Source organism: Pimephales promelas, chromosome 13 (assembly GCF_988280905.1).
Source record: "Pimephales promelas chromosome 13, fPimPro1.hap1.1, whole genome shotgun sequence".
Taxonomy (NCBI): Eukaryota; Metazoa; Chordata; class Actinopteri; order Cypriniformes; family Leuciscidae; genus Pimephales; species Pimephales promelas.
In genome coordinates, this window is record NC_142781.1 from 32,500,149 (window position 1) to 32,521,444 (window position 21,296).

Below are 21,296 nucleotides of genomic sequence, written 5' to 3' on the forward strand. Positions count from 1 at the left end.
GAATTGTAATGCGTTACATTAATCATGTATTACTTTTGAGTTACTTTCACCAAAATAACTAAGTAGAACTTAACTTTTGGACTGTAACGAAATGAAACCGAAATCGCCATTCGCCACACGACTCAGATCCACGAACCTACAGAATCGCGACACACCTCTTCAAACTCCCAGCATTATTCTCCTTACCGTCCAGATCCAATGCTGCCTTATCTTTAAATTAGGCTTTTAGTATTATTTATAGTTAACATTTGAAGTTAACCACAAAACTAGTTGAGGATAAATTATTTAAAATTGGGGAAGTCCAGCATTATGGACATGACATTTGCAGTCAAAACTTGAAATAAAAATTCTCAGAAAATACATGTATTGAAACGTATATAGGCTACTTCCTTAAAGGACTCCAGACATTAGACAAATATCAGTCTATGTTTTATTTTTAATATTAGGGAAAAGACACACTTTCATGCGTGACAAAAAATAGGAGGCAAAATATATTTTTTGTAATTCTGTTAATTACACTGCGCAAATCGGATGAGGAAGGGTTGGCTCTCCAGTCTCCATAGAACTTAAAATATTCATTTTATTTTAGTTTTCGTGTTCGCATTTATGAGGAAAAAACAATGTTACAGACGCGACCGCTCTGAACTGGCACTAAAAGACTGCTTTAAAACTTTTACACAGTCTGTTGCCTTTAAGAAGTAAAAGCAGACTGTAATACAACTGTAATACAAGCCTCACTGAACATGTAACGAGTAAAATATTACTGAAAATTGATTAGTAATGCCTTACACTACTGCGTTACAGCAAAAAGTAATATGTTACTGTAATGTATTACTTTTGTAATGCGTTACTCCCAACACTGCTGATAATAAACCTCTGCATCTGAATCTTAAAGTCAGATTGGCCTTTAGCATTTTCAGAAAGCTCTAGCCATTTTGTGTGCATAAATCAGATGGTCTAAAAATGGGCTTTGGGGTTGGAGACCAAGACACTCCTACAAAAAAAAGGTTTTATAGGTTCTGTCAATTTTATAAAAAACCTACAATAATACTAATAACCTACAACCCATTAAACATGAATTATGTAATCGTTTGAGACAAATAGAACCTCTTTGGCTTAAATCAGTGTCTTTAAAACTGATTCAAGAACCCTGGGGCTCTATATAGGACTCCAATGAACGAGGTACCGTTTCTCTCCCTCATATACCACCAAAGCACTTCATTCATTCAAATCTGAATCCTGCCTCTAAAAAAACTGACAGTCAAAATACACATAAAAATACTTTTTTCAAGCTTCGAAGTCTGTCGATGGCTCATCTGTTTGCAGTAGCCCAGCGCAGTAGTGCAGCTTTGAGTATCTCCTGCACTGGTGATGCCCTCTCACCAAACACACCGGCCCTCTTAATGTTCCCTTCATCTTGTCAGCTCAGAAAAGCTGCCGGTGTTTTGATGCTGCTAGCAGTATGACGCCACAGCCAGTAAAATGCCAGAGGGAAAAATGCCCTTAAGGTGTAGTATCCGCACTCCTCCCTCCGTTCACTAGCTTAACGTCTATAAACAGACACTAAACGCTGGGTCTCCCCCTTCTGACAGCCATTTTAAACCAGACCTCACACGGACCTGCGCTCTGTCAGTTCTGCTGACGTGCTTCACTGTGCTCAGCAAAAATGCTCTTTTGAAGTAATCGCCTCTTTGTGTGTGAAACTTCACATTTGGAAGGGGTGCTTAAAAAGAAATGTCTCGTTTTGAAGACATTATGTAACACTGTTATTGATCAAAACTTGGGCATTAACACGTACGATTGATTAAATATTGACTTCATTAATGCATTTAATCAATTTTACACTATAGACCATTTCACAAGATGTAAACAACACTGGTCCAGAAGCACTTCCTGTTTCAGTTTTTTTAACACTACATAAAAGCTGGGATAAAATACAACCAACAGAACATTTAAAACTGAATCAAAAAGTTAAACAAACATCTTTAAGATGTTTTCTTTAAATGTGAAATAAAGAAAACAGTTACAAACTGAAACAGGAAGTGCGTCTGGACCAGTGTTGTTTACATCTTGTGAAATGGTCTATAACTGTTCCATTGTATTCTACTGATTACTCAAAGCTGATTGCAACTGAACAGTACATACTACATCCACACACAAGATTCAATAAATCATAAAACAAAAGCTTTTTAGGTTGCTTAATAAATCAAATCTAGATGGGATGTTTCACACAAATAAAGTAATTTGCACTTTTTCTATTGTCAATTATGCAGCTTTGCAATGAGCATTATACACTCTAAAAAATGCTGGGTTATTTCAACACAAATTTGGGTCAAATATGGACAAACCCAAATGTTGGGTTAATAATGTCATTTAAAATTTTAACCCAACTTTAATTTTCACTTTCAACTGTACATTTTTTAATTACATTTTTAACCCAACATTTGGGTTTGTCCATATTTTACCCAATATTGGGTTAAAACAACCCAGCATTGTTTAGAGTGCATATATATATATATATATATATATATATATATATATGAAGAGTTCAGATGCAAAAGCCTCTAAATGCCATTTGAAATTTTCTTCTAAAATGACCATTTTTATCAAGCTTGTATATTTAAGTTCAGTAATTTCACTTAAATGACAATTAATAGGTAATCTTCATTGCCATTTAAGTAAAATTACTGAACTTAAATATACAAGCTTGATAAAAATTATCATTTTAGAAGAAAATTTCAAATGGCACTTAGAGGCTTTTGCATCTGAACTCTTCATATATATATATATATATTGGGACAAGTAAGAAGCATTGCATAAATTGTCATTCATGCAATTTTTTACAGCTAATAATTAAGGGCCTGTTTTCTTGGAACTGAATCCATCAGTCGAGGGTTACAAATAAAGATTCAGGAAGACATATTTAATTTGATGCGGGGGGAAAAGGGATATACATGTATTTTGGGGTTAAATGTTCAGCTGATCCAAAATTAGGCATGTTTACATAATTTTTCAGAATGACCAAAATTAATCCAAACCGATTTCACATATAAAGTTGTTTATATGAACCCTAAACTTTGCATTGAATTTCAAATATTGCATTTAACTAATGAGCACATGCATGGTGCAATCGCTGCGTCCGCTATAATGACACCAGAGCAACTGGTGAGAATATTGTCGATGACGCGCCTAAAAATAAAGCTGCCAAGTACGTCAGAAGAGCATTTCCATGAAATTTTTAGTCTGACCAGTTTGTAAGATGTAAGACCAGTTTTTCCAATCTAATCAAATGTTAATTTGGATCAAGCTCAGTTGAACCGATTGCTTTTCAGTTTGAGTGAGCCCATGGTTTAGTTAACAGATTCGTTGAAAATACAGCTCTGAAAAACAAAAATACAACCTATTGAATAGACTGTTGTTTTCATTTGTGGCATGACAAAAACCTTTTCTAACCGGATCAGGACTTGGCATCACGCTGGAGTCATCTGATAGAAACGTGGCTGAAATGATCTCGAGTAAAGGTGGTGGAGCATGAGACACAATGTGATTTATCGCATCATCCCGATCTTCATGCTGTCAGGACACCGCTGCAGGACGTCTGTGGTTCAGTGAAAGCTTACGCTCGCACCAGGATACGATCTCGACATGAATTCAGAACAAAAGAGCTGGTTCTCCGAGCTTTTATCTTTAGCATCAACTGTTAAGAGATGGTCAAGACTCTGCAGTTGTCTGTGTAAGATCACAGGAGCCTACCATACCATGCAACTCGCGAGATTGTTATACGGCCATCGGCATCCTAAACGATGCCTACAAACAGATCCGGGGAAATGCTTAAAGTAGCCGAGACGTCGAGGGTGGAGGGTGTTAAGCTACAAAAGAAGACTCGGACTTGACACAAAGGGTTTAGATGAGAGCGAGACAGACAGGAAGGGAAGCGCGCAAAGCCGCCGGGGCGCAGGATGATCTCGGCGTGGGACGACGGGCCTGCGCGTACACACACACACACACACGCGAGAACCGGCGCATGTTTGAGGCCGAGCCGAGCACAGCGGCATTAATGTAGAGTGGGACTCAGGTAGCAGCCTGCTGTCAATCATTCATCCATCCACCTGACTAATTGGCTTCTTACCCTCTCTCCACCCGGCTCCTGTGCTAACCGCTCGCCTCTGGCAAAAATGCAGATGAGCGCTGGAGAAGGCGTCTGGTGGAGGGAGGGAGAGGAGAGGAGGAAAACTGCAGCTTTAGTTAATTATCTCTCTGAGTCAGTCTGTCCGACAGCAGCCCACACAGCGCACTTATGCTAAACAGCAAAGCATCCTGGGAATTGGAGTGACAGCTCATTTTCCTCCTGCAATTTTATATGAAAGGTGCACCAGAGACCTGCACCCCTCCTTCTATCTATCCATCCATCCATCTCTCCCTCTTCTCCTCCATCCTCACACTTGTTCTCCCTCTCTTTCTGGGTGGCGAGGACTCATGGGATGTTGGTGTGGTAGCTGTCAGTGACACTGTGTATGCCTTCTCCCTCTCTCTAGCGCGCGCTCTCTCTTTCTCTCTCTCCGCGCTGACAGCGGCTTGTTGACAAACGCCAGCAGTCATCTCGGCACCCTGGGAAATCTCTGCTACCATTTTGTCAGCAGAATGACAGAAGCTGTTAATGTCTCAAATTCTCCCCGTGACAGAGAGCCATCTTGTTGACAGTGTTTGACATTCGGCGCTCAATTCATGTCGTCCATTTTAATTTATTATATTTTTTTGTGCACCCGATCCAACCCCCCCTTCACTTTCCCTCTCTCTCTCTCACACACACACACACGGATCCCATGGCTCCTCGGCGGAAAAATTAACAGTTACTCGATTTGTCTGAGTGTAGCTGTGGAGCTGCTAATGATTTTTGTCCGGTAATGAGAATTGTGTCAGTGTCCTGTTAAAAATGAAATAAATCCTTCGCTCTGTATGAATCCACCGGCATATCTCCTGCCAGCCACGATCGATGCAATTTTACAAATTAGAGTTGGGGAAAATTATTCCCTCTCTGGGGTGTTTAAAGCAAACATGCTGAAGACAGGAAGTTCCAGAGTAAAATAAAAACGAAACAATACGCAAAACGCAGCGGCGTATCAAATATATAAAACGTACAGGACTACGATGGTCAAAATGAAGAATCGCACAGTACATGTCACAGACTCTCGGAATTGGTTTTAATAGTATTAATGTGGAAAGTAAATGAAGAGAATTTAGATGCAAAAGCCTCTAAATGCCATTTGAAATTTTCTTCTAAAATGACCATTTTTATCAAGCTTGTATATTTAAGTTCAGTAATTTCACATAAATGACAATTAATAGGTAATCTTCATTGCCATTTAAGTGAAATTACTGAACTTAAATATACAAGCTTGATAAAAATGATCATTTTAGAGGCACTTAGAGGCTTTTGCATCTGAACTCTTCAAATGTTTTCAGAAATGGTAAAACTAGGCACCGAGCCTATTGGCACTTGAGCCTATTTGTTAGATGAAATCTGAATAGAGGCCGAATGAATTGCACTTCAACCACAAATAAATGAGACACAGTACATGTCATAGACTTTACAACCTGAAATAAAATTGGCATATATAACATTACAACACAGTCTCATGAAGATGAGTATCTATACCACGAGTGTCATTTCTCGTGGCATTTATACGCCAAAAGTGTTTTTTTCGTGTATATGGTACGCACTAAAAAACCCTGGGTTAGGTTTAGGGGGGAGGGGGGTGGGGAGTTCGTGCGTATTATACGCAAAAAAGTGCGTATCATATGTACGCGAAAATCGCGTGCCAAACACACGCAAAAACTGTTTTTGGCGTATAAATGCCACGACAAATGACATTCGTGCCATAGACACGAACTTTCATGAGATCGAGACACAGTACATGTCATAGACTTTACAACCTGAAATAAAATTGGCATATATAACATTAATATGATACAAGTAAATGCTTTTCGATTTTTAACGACTAGGAACTTCATCCGTGTTTCGGTTGAGCCGTGTTGCTTATAGGAATCTTGTATGAATTTTCTGTGCAGATTTGGAAAGCAAATCAATATCTAAATGTAGCTCAGGCTGTGTATCTGACATCCAAACCAATTAGCCAAAAAGAACATTTAACAAGCGAGGGGCGGAGGATATATAATGATGGGTGTACTAATTCTGTGGGAAAAATGCAGGATGAGTCTGACGGAGAATTATGGGCTTTTATGGCCTAATTGTGGTAAATATGTAGACGAGAAGGAACTGATCTTATACTAATAGATAAAAGCGACGCCTGCAGGATTTCTTCTGAGGGTACTCAGAAAGGCCTTTTTTGGGCAAAAACAACCCTTAAAAAGTTCAAAAATTCAATATATGTTAAAAAAAACAACTCAACTCTGAGAGAATTTTTTTTATTTTCTAGTTAGTTTAGCATTCACATTACTAGCATTTCTATAAGACTTCAGATTCTGGGCAGAACAAATGTGTCTCTAGACAAAAAGGGCGGGAAAGTGTCAAAAACTAAAAACTGAGGAAGCACAGAAAACATTTGGTGTGAATGGACGATAATTGACATGACACAGCAGTAGCTTACCTCTAAACAGTAGCCTTTTGTTTCAATTGTTTGTCATCCAACACTGTTCTTAAAGGGATAGTTCTCTATGCTATGCAAGTCAATGGGGTCCAACAACTGTTTGGTTACCAACATTCTTCAAAATATCTTTTGTGTTAAGCGGACAGGTTTGGAACGACATAAAAATGAGTAAACGATGACAGAATTTTCATTTTTGAATGAACTATCCCTTTAAGTAGCCTATATCAGTGTTGTTTGTTTGTTTTACTGACTGAGAAAACGCTTCAGATATTTCATTGAAAGACTGGTTTGAATGAATGCGAATTGATTCAGGCCGTTTTGGGAACACGTTCGGTCAAATCACAGACAGAAATATGGGACACTGCTGAAATATTTGCAGAAAAAAACGTTTCTCGTGTGCTCATAGTACGCACATCACAGCTGCATGTGCCACTGATATTAAAAAGAAAGGTATTAAAGAACCAAAGGTCTCTGAGAGAAAGTGAGCGAGTGAGTGGGAAAGCACTGATCTTGGATTCCTTCCCTCATTTAAGTGTCTTAAAAAACTGATTATAGGATTTGAGTTCACACTAACCGGTCTTGTGATCCATCCAATTAAGACTTCAATCCCTGCAAAGAAAAGTCAAAAGTTGGGGGGTGTTACAATTAAGCAGCTTTTACATATACATATTATATACATATACATAGTATTCATTGTTTCAGTAATCAAAAATGATAGCTAAATTCATGCTTGTGAAAACAGATTTGCAAGGTTACAATAGTAAACAGTTGTGTGAGCTCTTCCTGTTAGAATTAGTGTTACACAAAAAAAATTCACAGTAGCAAAAAAAAGTTGTGATGTAAAGCATCTTGATGGTTGAGTTAGCTAATTATGCTAGAGACCCCAAAGACCTCACTGGGTTGTGAGACAAACCTCAATAAATGACTGGAAAAACCCCTTAAAAATTACTTTTAGGGTCAAAGCAAGGTCAATGAATATGAATCACTGAATCATGTTGGTCTATTACAGATGAAAAAACGTTAGCCCCACCAAAAAGAAAAATGACAAAACCCCAAAAAATGGTAGCAGAGCTTCATGGTATTGATGATTAGGGCCTACCATATGTGGTATTCAGATATACGTTACCCAAAGTGGAATATACGTTACCATGTTGGCTACTTAGTAAGCGAAACCCTCCCAAAACAATATTATTGAGAAAGTGAGTCATGAAACTACAAAATCAACTGAGCTTAACAACCTTATTTTATATTCTCCACCTGTTGTTTACTAACGGAAAATTCCCCCAAACGAAGTTTAGAATACAGCTTTTATCCTATATCGGCTCAACAATTACCTTCGGTTCCCAGGAGCCTGAGCAGAAGGCTTTTAAAATGTTATAATATTCTCTTCACAGCTTGTGTTTGTCGTTATGGCCTCGCAGCGGCAGCCGGTAACCGTTAAACTCGTGGATGATGCGCGCGGGGGCCGCACGCGCTCCTCTTTAAAGCGCGCGCGAGAGGTTCTGCAGGTGCGAGCGCGAGCAGAAGGACGAGATTAAAGTGTCTCCCTCCACCTCTCTCTCTCTCTCACCTCCATCTCTCCGTTTGACGGGGTGAGGAAGATTTGTACCGACAGCACCGCGCGCATTCTCCAGTCAAACGGCATAAAAGGCGCGCGGCTGATCAAAGCGCGCGCTGCGGCGCCCGTCTCGCGGGTTCACGACGTTTGAAGGTTAAAACAAAAAAACCGAAACGCAACCCGCTATTTACATTTTACTCCGTTTTGCATCTGGATAAAAACATTTTTTTCTCTCCACCTCACTCCTGTTCAAAATCTCTGAAGCGCTCCAAAAAACTTTTCTGCACAAATAACAACATTAATACGCAAATATAGAAGTAGGCTAGAGGCGTGATAAATATTGGAATTAATTCGTTTAAAAATAATTTAATGAAGCCGACGTATTGCGGAATGTGAAATGATGGCAAACGAGCAATTTGAAGGAAAACAACTTGAGTCGAGCCGACCCGTGAAGGGGGCGGGATGAAAAGGATCCGTGTCGCGCGGACTTGTGAGGAATTTTTTTTTTCGTCGTTCACCTGGGATCGTGACGGCGTAGCGATTCAGTCCGACGGCTATATTTGTAGTTCATCTTCTGAGGAGTTGAAACGCTCGTATTTACACACCAAGGGATTCACGGCGCAGGAGGATGATCCTCTGGGTGCATATGATACAATTACACACTCAGTAAACAGCGCTTATGAATGTGCGCAAAAACTTGCGCTGCACGTGACGTAACGCTGCGTCAACACCAGGCAATCCGTCGTAAGAGCGCCTTTATTCTTCATATGACTGAGGGCTATATTATTATAAGTTTCATTACAATAACAACACCAAATATATTTAATATATGCTAATTGTTTGTTATTTTTATACAAAAAAAATCCAAAACACTACAAAAGTAGGCTAGATGAGCTGTTTAGCATTATAAAAAAGTCATTGTGTCCCCAAGGTTAACCCATCATAAATAACCATAGCCGGTATTAAAATGTGCAATTATTTAAACATAATATATATATATATATATATATATATATATATATATATATATATATATATCTCAATTGGTGTATAAATATGTATAATTATAATTAATTATATATTTATATATACCCTCAAAGGTCAGAATGCATTATATTAATGCTTAAATCATTTTTAATTTTAGAAATTAAAATAAATTGACATGAAAAATCCCTTGTTATATGGAATGACCCATAAAGTGTTACCAAGCAACTAACATGTAGAACACACACATCTTATAGAATGTAACATGAAAACATAAATGGCGATTTCAAATTAAGTTTATTTGTAAAAACTGTTAGAAAAGGTTCAGAGGTCCACCTGCTTGAATCTGAGGCACACGTGTGTTTAAGTACGCAAGCTTCGTCTTTATGGCTGATCTCAGTCCTTACAATTCATTCCTTAAGAGCTAAACGCCATAAACTGACACTGGATCTGCTAATATTGCCGTATGAAACAATAACAGATCCAGCAATATAAACAGCAATAAGAGATCCAGCTGCTAAATTGATCTTTATCCGGAGATTACAGTGCTTAGAATTACAGCCCAAAAAATTATCCATATCACCTCTTTCAAAATCAAATGTAAAATGTAGCCTTCTTACGTAACGTCCAAATCTAATTGGCCTGGTTTAAGTGCTATATTTAGCATTATCCTCAACATGTTTTTCAAATAAGGCTACCGTACATTAACATTTACATCCACGTCACAAGCATCATTTCAAATGAAGAACCTCCCGATAACTTTCAGGAACATTTCCTTTCAAGGCATTACGGCACGTTAGTATTTACAGAAACTATTCGTGTGCATGTACAGAGCATTACGGTGTGTGGAAGTACGCCGATTACTGAGGATAAGCTTCAATCACCATAGCATGACCCTGCAACACACATACAAGAGGGCGTTATGAGGATATTTCCACACTTGTGAGACTCAGTACAGTACGTTGTAGAAGTGATGGTGTCACACACCTGTCCTCCAGCGGCACACGCTGCCACCAAACCATACTGACCGCCCTCTTTCTGCAGTCGGTGAGCTACGGTGGTCACCAGTCTACAGCCGGTGGCCCCAAATGGATGCCCAAGAGACAGAGAACCTCCCCATGTGTTAAACTTCTCCATTGGAGGGACACCGACCTGAGAAAACAGAGAAACAATGATGTTTTCATTTTCATCAAATTCATCAACATTACTATTGCTCATCAAGAGATGGTTACTTTCCAAGCAATTTCACGTCAACTAGTGAAACATCTTTAGCAACCTAAATCAATACATAAGAAATAGTGAGTTTTGCATGGTAAACGCAACTCACGTTTTATTTAGAAAGTAAAAAAACCTGGATCCTCATTTATAAAACGCATCATATGATCAGATTTGAGCCTAAATATAGAGCCCTATGATTTCTGTGATGAGGAAAACGTGGACAGAATTGCGGAATCCAGTCATAAAAACGGAATACTGTACAACGCTGACTTCGTCAAATTTTTAATTTCCATCAAAATGGAATCCAGAAAACTTAAAAACAGAAAACGCAGAATTTGGTAAAACTAAAATTAAATGACATGATTTCTGTTAAATTATTAAGTTTCATGATTTCAATTAATTAGACATGCTTTTTATTTATAAAATTTTAATTTAACCATTAAAATGGAGTAAAAAATAAAGGAAAAAAAAATTAAAGTGGAAAAAAAACATAATTTGGGATCAGGAATTAAAAAGTCAGAAACGGATGTGGAAAATGTTCTTATATGTACGTCAACTGAAGACTTTTTGGCATAAAAGTAATACAATTAATTCAACAATTAACAGTTTATGAAAATCACAATATGCATCTAGTGCACAAATAAGCATAATATTAACTGTTTTTTTAAATAATTAAATCACTGAAATCACTATAATTCTATTTTATATTTATATATTATTTATAATATTTATATTATTTTTCCTGAAAAACCGCACACAAGTTTTCAGAGTGCACTTGGGTCTCCTTGCCCATTGAGTGCCATACTTCCTCTGAACCATTAGGAGATTTATGTGGCTGATGCAATAGCGCTTGAATACAATGCATAAAGAGAGATGCATTTAGGAACATTTGCATACACATGTTTTATAAATCATTTATAGTTTCTGAACATATACATAAGATCATTTTATACGCACATCTTTATAAAAGAGAGCCCCTGGTTTCTAGAATTATTCTTTATTCATCTGATGCTTTCTTACACAACGTGACATTTATTACCACTTGAATCCCCGTGGAGTATCCTGAGGTTTAGTGTCTTGCTCAAGGGCACGACGGTGATAGTTCATGAATCAAACCCTCTTGGGCTTTGAATGCACAACCTATGGGACAATCTTTAAGCACCACCTAGTGTGAGCACACACACACACCTACCTTAGATTTTCTGCCCATATATGTCTGAGCGAACCAGTCAGAGTCCATTGCCTTCAGGTTTGCCATTATCTGACCCTGTTAAAAGAAACAATAAAATTAACATTAACATCATTCATTCATTAATAACTGTTAAATACAGGTGAAACTTGAAAAATTTGAGTATTGTGCAAAAGTTATAATTTTGATGATTATGGCTTACAGCTCATCAAAATACAGAAATTCAAAAATGAGAATAATACATGAAATCAATAAAAAAAGGATTTTAAATACTGAAATGTCGACTTCTGAAAAGTATAATCATGCATATGTATGTAGTTATATATACTATTAGTTTCACCTTTCAGTTTGAATTACTGAAATACATGAACTGTTGAACGATATTCCAATTTTTCGAGTTACACTTGTAAGTTTCTGGATATTTAAAGCAGTATCAATGGAAAACTTGAACGTGACGCTTACAGCAAAAGCTTCATGAAACTCAAACACATCGATGTCATTCATTGTCAGTCCGCTCCTCTCCAGGACTTTCGGAGTGCTGTAGGTCGGCCTGAGAAAGAAAACAACCCAGACATGAGTGTGAGAGACATGAGAGAGAAAGATAGAAACAGAATAAAAAAAATAAAAAAAGCAAACACACACTGGAAAAAAAAAACAGTACATTTACATATTGTATTTAAACCTCTCTTAATATTAGAGTTCACACAGATTACTACTTTTCAAAATCAATATGCAGAACCAAATTAAATCAGTTTTATTTCTGCTTTTTGACACTATTATGATCAATAATCAATATAATATATATTTTAGACTACAGCAGTACTTCCACAACAATAATAATTACAAAATTTTTATTTATGGCACCATCCAAAATTGTTTTGTGATTTAACTAGCACTTTAGTTACACTTCTGTTTAACAATCTGGGGTCAGTAAAAACATTTTTTTTAATTAAATTAATACTTTTATTCAGCAGGAATGCATTTAATTGATTTTAAATAAATTTTGAACTTTCAATTCATCCTAAAAAATGTATCATGGTTTCCACAAAGATATTAAGCAAAGCAGCAGCAAATGTTTTCAACATTGATCATAATCAGAAAAGTTTCTTGAACATCAAATTAATCATATTAATATGATTCCTGAATGTGACACTGAAGACTGGAGTAATGATGCTGAAAATTCAGCTTTGATCACAGGAATAAATTACATTTTAACATCTATTCCAATAGAAAACAGTTGTTTAAAATTGTAATAATAATATTACTGTTTCTACTGTATTTTTTTGTCAAATAAATGCAGCCTTGATGAGCAGAAGAGACTTCTTTCAATAACATTTAAAAAAAAAAAACATGTAAAATGCTAAATAATTTATGCAAGCAATAAATTATGGGAACCAAAGTAGAATTGAAAGTCAATATTGGTCAAATATACTTGCTTAACTGATTATAAGCCTATATCTACCAAGAATGACTACTAGTAATTATAGATAGAATATGAAGAAAATGAACCTTGAAAAAAAAAAAAAAAATGGCAAGTGCGTAATTGTAAACCTACACAAAACCTTTCAAATAAGAATATATCCCAGAGAGTCTCATTTTTCTCCAGACTGAAAGAATGTCAGTCACAAACTCAGACGCCACCACAACACACCTCAACCACAACAATAACAAAACCCACAGCACAAAACCTCACAGAGAAAGAGAGCGGAAAGAAGAAAAGAAGCAGGAACTCACCCGAGAAGCAGTTGGTCTTTTGGGTCTTGAGACACGTACACAAAATCTCTGAAGGTAAAAACACACAGACATACAGCAATATCAACATCAGCACCACGAGCCGCTGTAGAGATGAGCACATGACGTCTGTCTGTTGTAATGGGACACCAGGAAAACATCAGATCAGAACATAAAGATAAAGTTAATCTTTTCCCAACATTAAAATACACCTCAACCAATTTAATGTGCAGCAACAGTTTTATGGTTTATTTCCCCAAAAAGAATAAACACTGTTGTTAGTGAGAAATTCTCACTATTCTCACAACTAACCCTTTAAATTCTATGAATTCATTTCAATAAATACCCACGATTCATGTGTAAATTTGCAAAGATCAGCTAAATTGTTTAAGAAAATACAGATGATGTCAGTGAGACGCTGCTGGTGATATTTTTTTAATGCAAGGCATTATTTTTGCTTTTGTACCTGAGATATGCTTTAGGCTTGTAACCCATAGCAAGAGCTTTCTCCTCTGACATGATCAAAACTGCAGACGCGCCGTCAGTCTGAGTGAAAACACACACACAGCGAGAGTTCATCTTTGAGTGACAAATCTGACAGATGTTCCTTAAATCAAAGGGATAAAAACGAACTAGATAAACCCGAATTATCTCAGATAAACTGACCAGGAAAGAGGAGTTAGCAGCCGTCACGGTGCCGTGAGGCTTGATGAAGGCTGGTTTCAGTTTGGCCAACTGTTCCATGGTGGAAGGACGGATCCCGTTATCTTTAGACACAATATCCTTTCCTGCGGCAAACACATCATCACAAGATATTTAGCAACAATCTGAATGGTTTAACCCTAAAACCGTATTCTGGACAAATGTGGGCAAAATAGTTTTGATTTATTTAAAAAAAATACTTCCCTTGATCTGAGCGGTACAAGACTTAGGTACTTTTCCTAAGTTTGCCTCCTGAACACACACAATTTTTTTTGACTCAATTCTACAATGTTAAGTGGGTGAAAAAAAAAAAAAAACTCAACTTAATCTTGTGTTTGGGTCAAAAATTCACCCATAGAAATGAATAGGAAAAACTGTAATTTAAAGCATTCTAAAATAAGCCAAAATAAGACACCAGGTGACAGGAAAGTCTCTTCATCTTTAGGTTTTAGCTCTAAGAACTTATTGGAATGATATTTTAATGTAGTTAAAATTAAAATAAAACAAAAAATAAGCATAATTTACATAGAAAATATGGAACTTTTTGAAGTAAATAAATTCAAAAATACCCCCAAAATAAAAAAAAACCCATAAATGGATAGACAAAACTGTATCGAAGACAGTGATATAACATTTATAATTAATAAAAATTTGGATCACACCTGAGTCCTCTGTGCCCACATTTGTCCACAATTAGTCACTTATGCAACAATAAAAATCGTGTTACTTCTGTTCAAATCATTTACGTATTGCACTTTCACAAACTGCTTGCAAGCTGAATTCATGCATTTGGTCAAAAACTGAAATGAATTTGCCAGTGCTGTTGTTATTGTGTTAATTGTTCACCTGGCACTTTGAAGCTGATGACATCACTGAGCAGCCCGCTGTCTTGAGCTTTCTTTGCGAGCGTGTGAGACCGCAACGCAAACTCGTCCTGCTCTAAACGCGTCACACCAAACGCAGCAGCCAGACGGTCCGCGGAGTGACCCATTGTCTCGGCTGTGGAGAACTCGGCCACTGCCGGCAGCTAAACACATTCAGAGACAGACATTTAAGAGCTTTTAAGGAAGGGCACTTAACAATACCATAGGACTGTATTAAAGCAGACTAAAAAAAATTAAATATTGATGTCCTAGATCACATTTTATAATACAGATAGTTCTATTAGACCTGTGATAGTCTGTGTAGAATCAGTAAGACTGGGGTGAGAATTACAAACAATCAGTAATTTTGTGCCATATGTAAATTTTTAAGCAAAAGTGTTGAGTTTATAGCTATCTGATAGTCGTTTCCTGCTAAATTACAAGCTATTTTTGCTAATAACCTCTGTGAATAATAATATTATATATAATGTAAAATAAATATTGAAAAACTATAAATACAATTTTTTTAGAAATGGAAATTTAAACCATCATCTAAAGTTTATATTTCCATGCTGGTTTCATATTCGGGTTTCTAGATATGAAACTGGTCCCTTTGCCCTTCGCTCAGGTGAGAAATGCACTATAGGTAAATTGTTTTCTGTGATGTGAGCAGAGTACCTTAATGATAATCAAATTGAGGTGCACTGGGGGTAAAATATGAGGTGTATTATGGGTAATGTAGTACCTCAGGTGCGAGGTGAGCGAGGCGGATGGAGCCCAGCAGAGACAGTCGAGCCCCGAGGGTTTTTGCCTTGTTGAGTGACAGCATTGTCTTCCGCATCCTCCGGCTGTGGCGAATCGGAACGTCAGACATAAACTCGACCCCACCGGCGACCACAGTATCACACTGACCGGCAGCGATCAAACCGACAGCTAGAACACAAATGAACAATCAACTGTTAAGTTGCCTCTGCTGTAGTTTAATGCAATTTCAATATGTGATTTCAAAGTGATGTGTTTGTATATACCAAAGTGAGTTACATGCATTCGATAATTATTGTCACAAAATGTGTGTGTTGAGTACCTGTGGTCATTGCTTGGTTGGAGGAAATACACGCCATCGTCACCGTGTGAGCAGGAGTCTTATCTGAAAATCCAGCACCAAGTGCCGCCTACAAGAAAACAAATCAAAATGTAATTCCAAATTAACATTGTTCCTAAATAATTGTATACTCAGAAACCGAGCAGCAAAAGTAATGTTTGTAAGAAAGGGTCTTTCATTGATGATGGGACACAAAGAGCTGACAGCACTGTTTGCTACAAATATACCAAATACATTCAACTTAAAATCTCAAAGAAAAAATAAAATATATATTTTTATATATATATATATATATATATATATATATGAAGAATTCAGATGCAAAAGCCTCTAAATGCCATTTGAAATTTTCTTCTTTAATGATGATTTTTATCAAACTTGTATATTTAAGTTCAGTAATTTCACTTAAATAACAATTAATTGGTAATTATCATTGCCATTTAAGTGAAATTACTGAACTTAAATATACAAGCTTGATAAAAATCATCATTAAAGAAGAAAATTTCAAATGGCATTTAGAGGCTTTTGCATCTGAACTCTTCATATATATGTTTATAATAGGGGTGTGCAAAGCAGCCGCTATTTGTATTTGTATTTGTATTTGTTCAGGGAGGAAAAGTATTTGTATTTGTATTCGAGTAAAATTCAAAATAGGCATAAAAATCTTAAAAAATACTTAGTGTATGGATTCTTTAATTATATCCATTATAATAATTATGGATATGCAATATTGGTTGATTTTTTCTATAAATCCAGCAATGAACATGTAACAAGAAAAGTCATTGAAAAGAAAATAACAGTCAGCCATTACCTCATGAACCATGGTTAAACCAACAACTAATAAAATACAATTGTGAACATTATGAACCCCAACACCACGGTGGAGGACGCTGTGCAGACAGAATAAGTTATATGGATAATTTATAGTGAGGAGGTTGATTATGAGCCCGACGCGAAGCCTGAAGGGTTTTCGCTATAACTACGCCTCGCTCTACATTACCCCGCTTATTACATGGCTACCTACCAAATAAATCAATAATTTGACTCAAAATATGGATATAAAAAGGAGTTTATTGATTTAAAAAACGATTGTATCGCTCCCGCTAAAAAAAGAAAAATAGTCCGTTCTGTCTCTACGTTTAGAATCCATGGCAACGCTCTGTTTTTCATAGCAACGGTGTGTTATAGTTATAAGCAGCGGCCTGTTATAATAACAGACCGCATTCTACATTGGAATTCAATCAAGCCATGAAACAAATAATTACCGTTACCGAGCTAACAGAGCTACGTAAACAGAGCGAACATGAAAGCACCCGTCTGCAGACGTCAATAATGGAATATAGCCTACTCCCGATCAAACTCCGCTTCCCGAAAGTTATAAACTGCCACCGGAACATAGTTAAGGTACAAACATCTATTAAACAAAAATAGTGATGCAGTTAAGTGTTTTTTTTTTTCGCTCAGCCGAGCCCTCTCTGTTGCTGTGTGGAGCAGCCTGTGTCAGTCACCTCTTCCTGAACGTCACTCACTCAACTCGCGCACTGACTCAAGTCACTCAACTCGCGTCTCGTGAGGAACGCAGCTTTTTGATATAAAGTATTTCTTGTTCCCGAATACAAATATTTTTTTAAGTATTTGTTCGGAATAAGTATTCGTAAAAAACACATTATTTGTACCTTTCCGAATACCGTATTCGGATTCGGCTCCACCCCTAGTTTATAATGATAATGTGAACATGTGAATATGTTGACTTTATGTTTGAATGCATGCATTTCTAATGGAAAAATAAAGCCCTGATAAAAAGGAATTAATTCAAGACCTAATATACAAACAAACACTGCAGTGATGCTCTGACTGAACTAAGATCTCTGTACAGATGCCCAAACTCTCATTGGTCAGTCTGATAGCATGTTTCTCGCCACCCAATCAATAAACGCAGACCTGACAAACTAAAAATAGCTTCAACATCTAGATTCTATTTTAGAAATCATCACAGACTAGAGGAGAGACTGACCTCTCTGGCCACATTACTGGTCTTCACTTCCTGAATAACTTCTCCATAGACAATATAATCAACAGCATCTTTAGGGATACCAGTTCTGTTCAGTAGACCCCTGAAAAAAACAACACAGTCAGAGAGTTAATCCTGAACATTAAAGTAATGAGTGAATCTTTATACTGTATGTATATGTTTATGTGTGTGGTGACGCACTGTAATGCTGCTCTGGCCAGATCGTGGGGCATCAGATCAGCGTATCTAACAACAAAGACAGAGAGACACAAAGTTTTTTGCAAGAAATCACTGCATTGATATTCCTAACTTAAGGCCCTGTTCACACCTGGTATTCAGATGCATTTTGGTCGATCGGTGTAAACAGGCTCTAAAGGGTTTTGAGCTCGTCCACTTTTGACCATTTGTAGTCAGAGGTAGATGAAAACACATTCGACCAGATTGCTTTCGTAGTTTAAACGCTAATGAGGTCGAATGTGTTCAAAAAGCCACAAAAGACTGTCTACTGATCCAATGTGTATTTATTATGGGAAGCGGAGTAGCCAGACGGGGTTTAAACTTTGACGACTGAAGACTAGGGATGGGCAACGATTAATCGTGATCCAAAATAAAAGTTTGTGTTTACATACAGTAATATATGTTTGTGTAGTGTGTATAATTAATTTGTATATATAAATACCCACACATGCATGTATATATTTAAGAAAAATTTGTTATTAATATATCAAATATTTATATTTATATATAATATTAATTGTGAATATATATACATAAAATATATACATGCACATATTTCTATGCACATAAGAAAAATGTGTTCTTAATATATCAAATATTTATATTTATATATAATATTAATTGTGAATAAATATATATAAAATATATACATGCACATATTTCTTAAATATATACATGCATGTGTGGGTATTTATATAAACAAATTAATTATACACACTACACACACATATATTATGTAAACACACACTTTTATTTTGGATGCGATTAATCGTTGCCCATCCCTAATGAAGACCCAAGTTTGGTTTGAAGATGAAAAACGTACCAAGCTCAAATGTTTTTAATTTCTAACACACACACAGGGTCTGGCTGGTCAGTAAATCAAAAGATCGAAAAAAGCCCATGCATTTACCAGCCCACAGACCATCCCCTTGAAGAAATCAGGAGAGAAGTGGTTGAAAGTGGACAAGAGAGAGAATAAAACACCTACTTGTGATCCGATTGACCAAAACGCATCTAAATACCAGGTGTAAACAGGGCCTAAAACATTCTGGTTAGAGTTTCTCCTAAAATTGCAATTAATTTACCCAGAAACATGAATTTGTAGTTAAATTGCGTGCCATGTAGTTTTGGATTTTGTAACCTTAAAAGTTCGCTCAAAAAAATGTGATGCAAGTCACTTTGCATAAAAGAGCCTGTCAAATGCATGAATGCAAATGTTAATTTCTGCCAAATGCATAAATTAATCCTTATTTTTCCATAAAACAGCATTTGATGCAGGTTAGAGAAATACAAACCATCTTCCACAGTCATCTTAAAAAAAGAAATCTTAAGCCGACTTCAGTCAAACAAAATGGATTTCATTATTAACATGACAGTTCAGTTATGATTCGTTGTGTCCGAATATGTCCAAAGATCAGACGTATCCAATTATCAGTTATCGATAAACAATGCAGCTTTAATCTCCTTTCTCCTCTTTACAAATGAATGTGTGATTTAAATTCATTTTTTTGTTTCAATTTGAATTTCATTTAAACACTGTGTGCACGTCTTACGTGGTGCCAGACAGCAGGAAGGGGGTTCGGACGCCATCCACCAGAACGATGTTCTTCAATCCTGGTTTGGTCAGCGTCTTCTTGCTCTTTGCTATTTGGTTATAAAAGACACAGAAAAGAAAAACCAAAAGATTTAAAGAAATGTGCATTTTACTAAAAGTATTTATTTTCTTTAATTTTACGAGGACCTTATAGAATACAGCAAAACAGATCACTATAGATACCTTGAGCTTGCAGATGGACAGATGTGCTGAGAGAACGAGCAGCTAAGGAGAAACAGTTCTAATGAGTGACAATGACAAGTTAAATGTTCAATAATCTGCATAATGTGAGGTGTTTGTTAGTTCTGTGGTGTCGTGACCTAGGATGTCTTACCAAACTGGGCAGTCTGCACAGACGTCAGTGGACTGCTCCTCAGTGAAGTCAACAACATAGATGCCATCTTTGATTATCTGGAAGGCTTGAGACAAAAGTATGAAAGATTATTCAGAGACTATTATTTCAAAGCAAGTGCACCCATAATCTAACAGAAAATATCTGAATTTGTTTATAGGCAAGCATGCAAAATGAAAATTACCTGTACTTTAAACAAGTAACAAAATATCTAAACTATGTGTCATTTGCACTCAAAGGCTGCAGGATATTTTCTCTTCACTAACTCTCACTTTTCTGAAGTCTCAATGTCTTTGAATCAGCTGTTGTGTTGGTGATTTTTAGAGGTTGTATGGATGTGAAACCACAGGTGTAGACAATCAGATGAACTATCAACATGATCGACTAACCACAAATATACTGAATGCTGACTCCGTCTTCATGGTCAAAATGACATTTTATTGTCTCATTTAAAACTATTTGCTTGTGACCCTTTGCTTGTGTTATCTATCTTTTAAATAAATGGCACTTGCTTTGACATTTTTCATCAATGAAATGGCTTAGACATTGTACAAGTGTAAGTGTTGCTTATGTGTCGAGCTGCTATTCATACTTTAATCTGTTAAGTATGTGATCATATTGATAATACAGTGAAATGTCCGACACTGATCTTGTGTGTGTGTGTGTGTGTGTGTGTGTGTGTGTGTGTGTGTGTGTGTGTGTGTGTGTGTGTGTGTGTGACCCTTCACCTACTTCTATCAGTAGACTGGACAAGGACAAACACACAAACACATTAAACACTTAAACAGCTACTTAAGATTTTGGCATCATTATAAAACAACACTGATCATGATATAACAACACATGACAGTTAAGCAACGGTAATGAAACAATAAAAATAACACTTTAACACACAAACAAGTATACGGATTCATTCTTCCGTATGTCTAATAAAACCGTTTTACACATTCAGGATTTGTCATACACACACACTTTGTCATGTAATATAAGTACATACATTATATTTTTACCTGCTACTGTTGTAAATGTTGAGAGAGTGCGATGTTAGACGACTTTCGTCTGTCTAATGACTACAGCAGTGCACGAGCTGCAGGACCCCGCGTCAATCGGGCAACCGGAATCACTGCCTGAGCAGGGAAAATTACCG

At 36.7% G+C, this 21,296-nt stretch overlaps 1 protein-coding gene and 1 long non-coding RNA gene across 3 annotated transcripts; both read right to left on the reverse strand.

Annotated features, from left to right (window-relative positions):
• Positions 1-867: 867 nt before the first annotated feature.
• Positions 868-9,176, reverse strand: LOC148976877 (uncharacterized). The gene is made up of 3 exons (XR_016146081.1): positions 7,943-9,176; positions 7,183-7,217; positions 868-888 (listed from the first exon to the last, which is right to left on the reverse strand). It is a non-coding gene; the product is annotated as an uncharacterized LOC148976877 (long non-coding RNA).
• A 252-nt stretch (positions 9,177-9,428) lies between these two features.
• On the reverse strand, positions 9,429-21,282 carry hadhb (hydroxyacyl-CoA dehydrogenase trifunctional multienzyme complex subunit beta). 2 transcript variants are annotated; one of them, XM_039647811.2, is made up of 16 exons: positions 21,160-21,282; positions 20,132-20,216; positions 19,981-20,022; positions 19,757-19,847; positions 18,168-18,212; positions 17,970-18,069; positions 15,938-16,025; positions 15,599-15,786; positions 14,837-15,017; positions 13,955-14,076; positions 13,755-13,834; positions 13,292-13,339; positions 12,020-12,107; positions 11,561-11,635; positions 10,138-10,302; positions 9,429-10,046 (listed from the first exon to the last, which is right to left on the reverse strand). In XM_039647811.2, the coding sequence occupies exons 2-16, from the start codon at positions 20,196-20,198 to the stop codon at positions 10,011-10,013; spliced, it is 1,416 nt and encodes a 471-aa protein (XP_039503745.2). In that variant the 5' UTR covers positions 20,199-20,216; positions 21,160-21,282; the 3' UTR covers positions 9,429-10,010. The 2 variants fall into 2 exon arrangements, with proteins under 2 accessions (XP_039503745.2, XP_039503746.2); XM_039647812.2 differs by having other exon boundaries at positions 21,147-21,167.
• Positions 21,283-21,296: the final 14 nt, after the last annotated feature.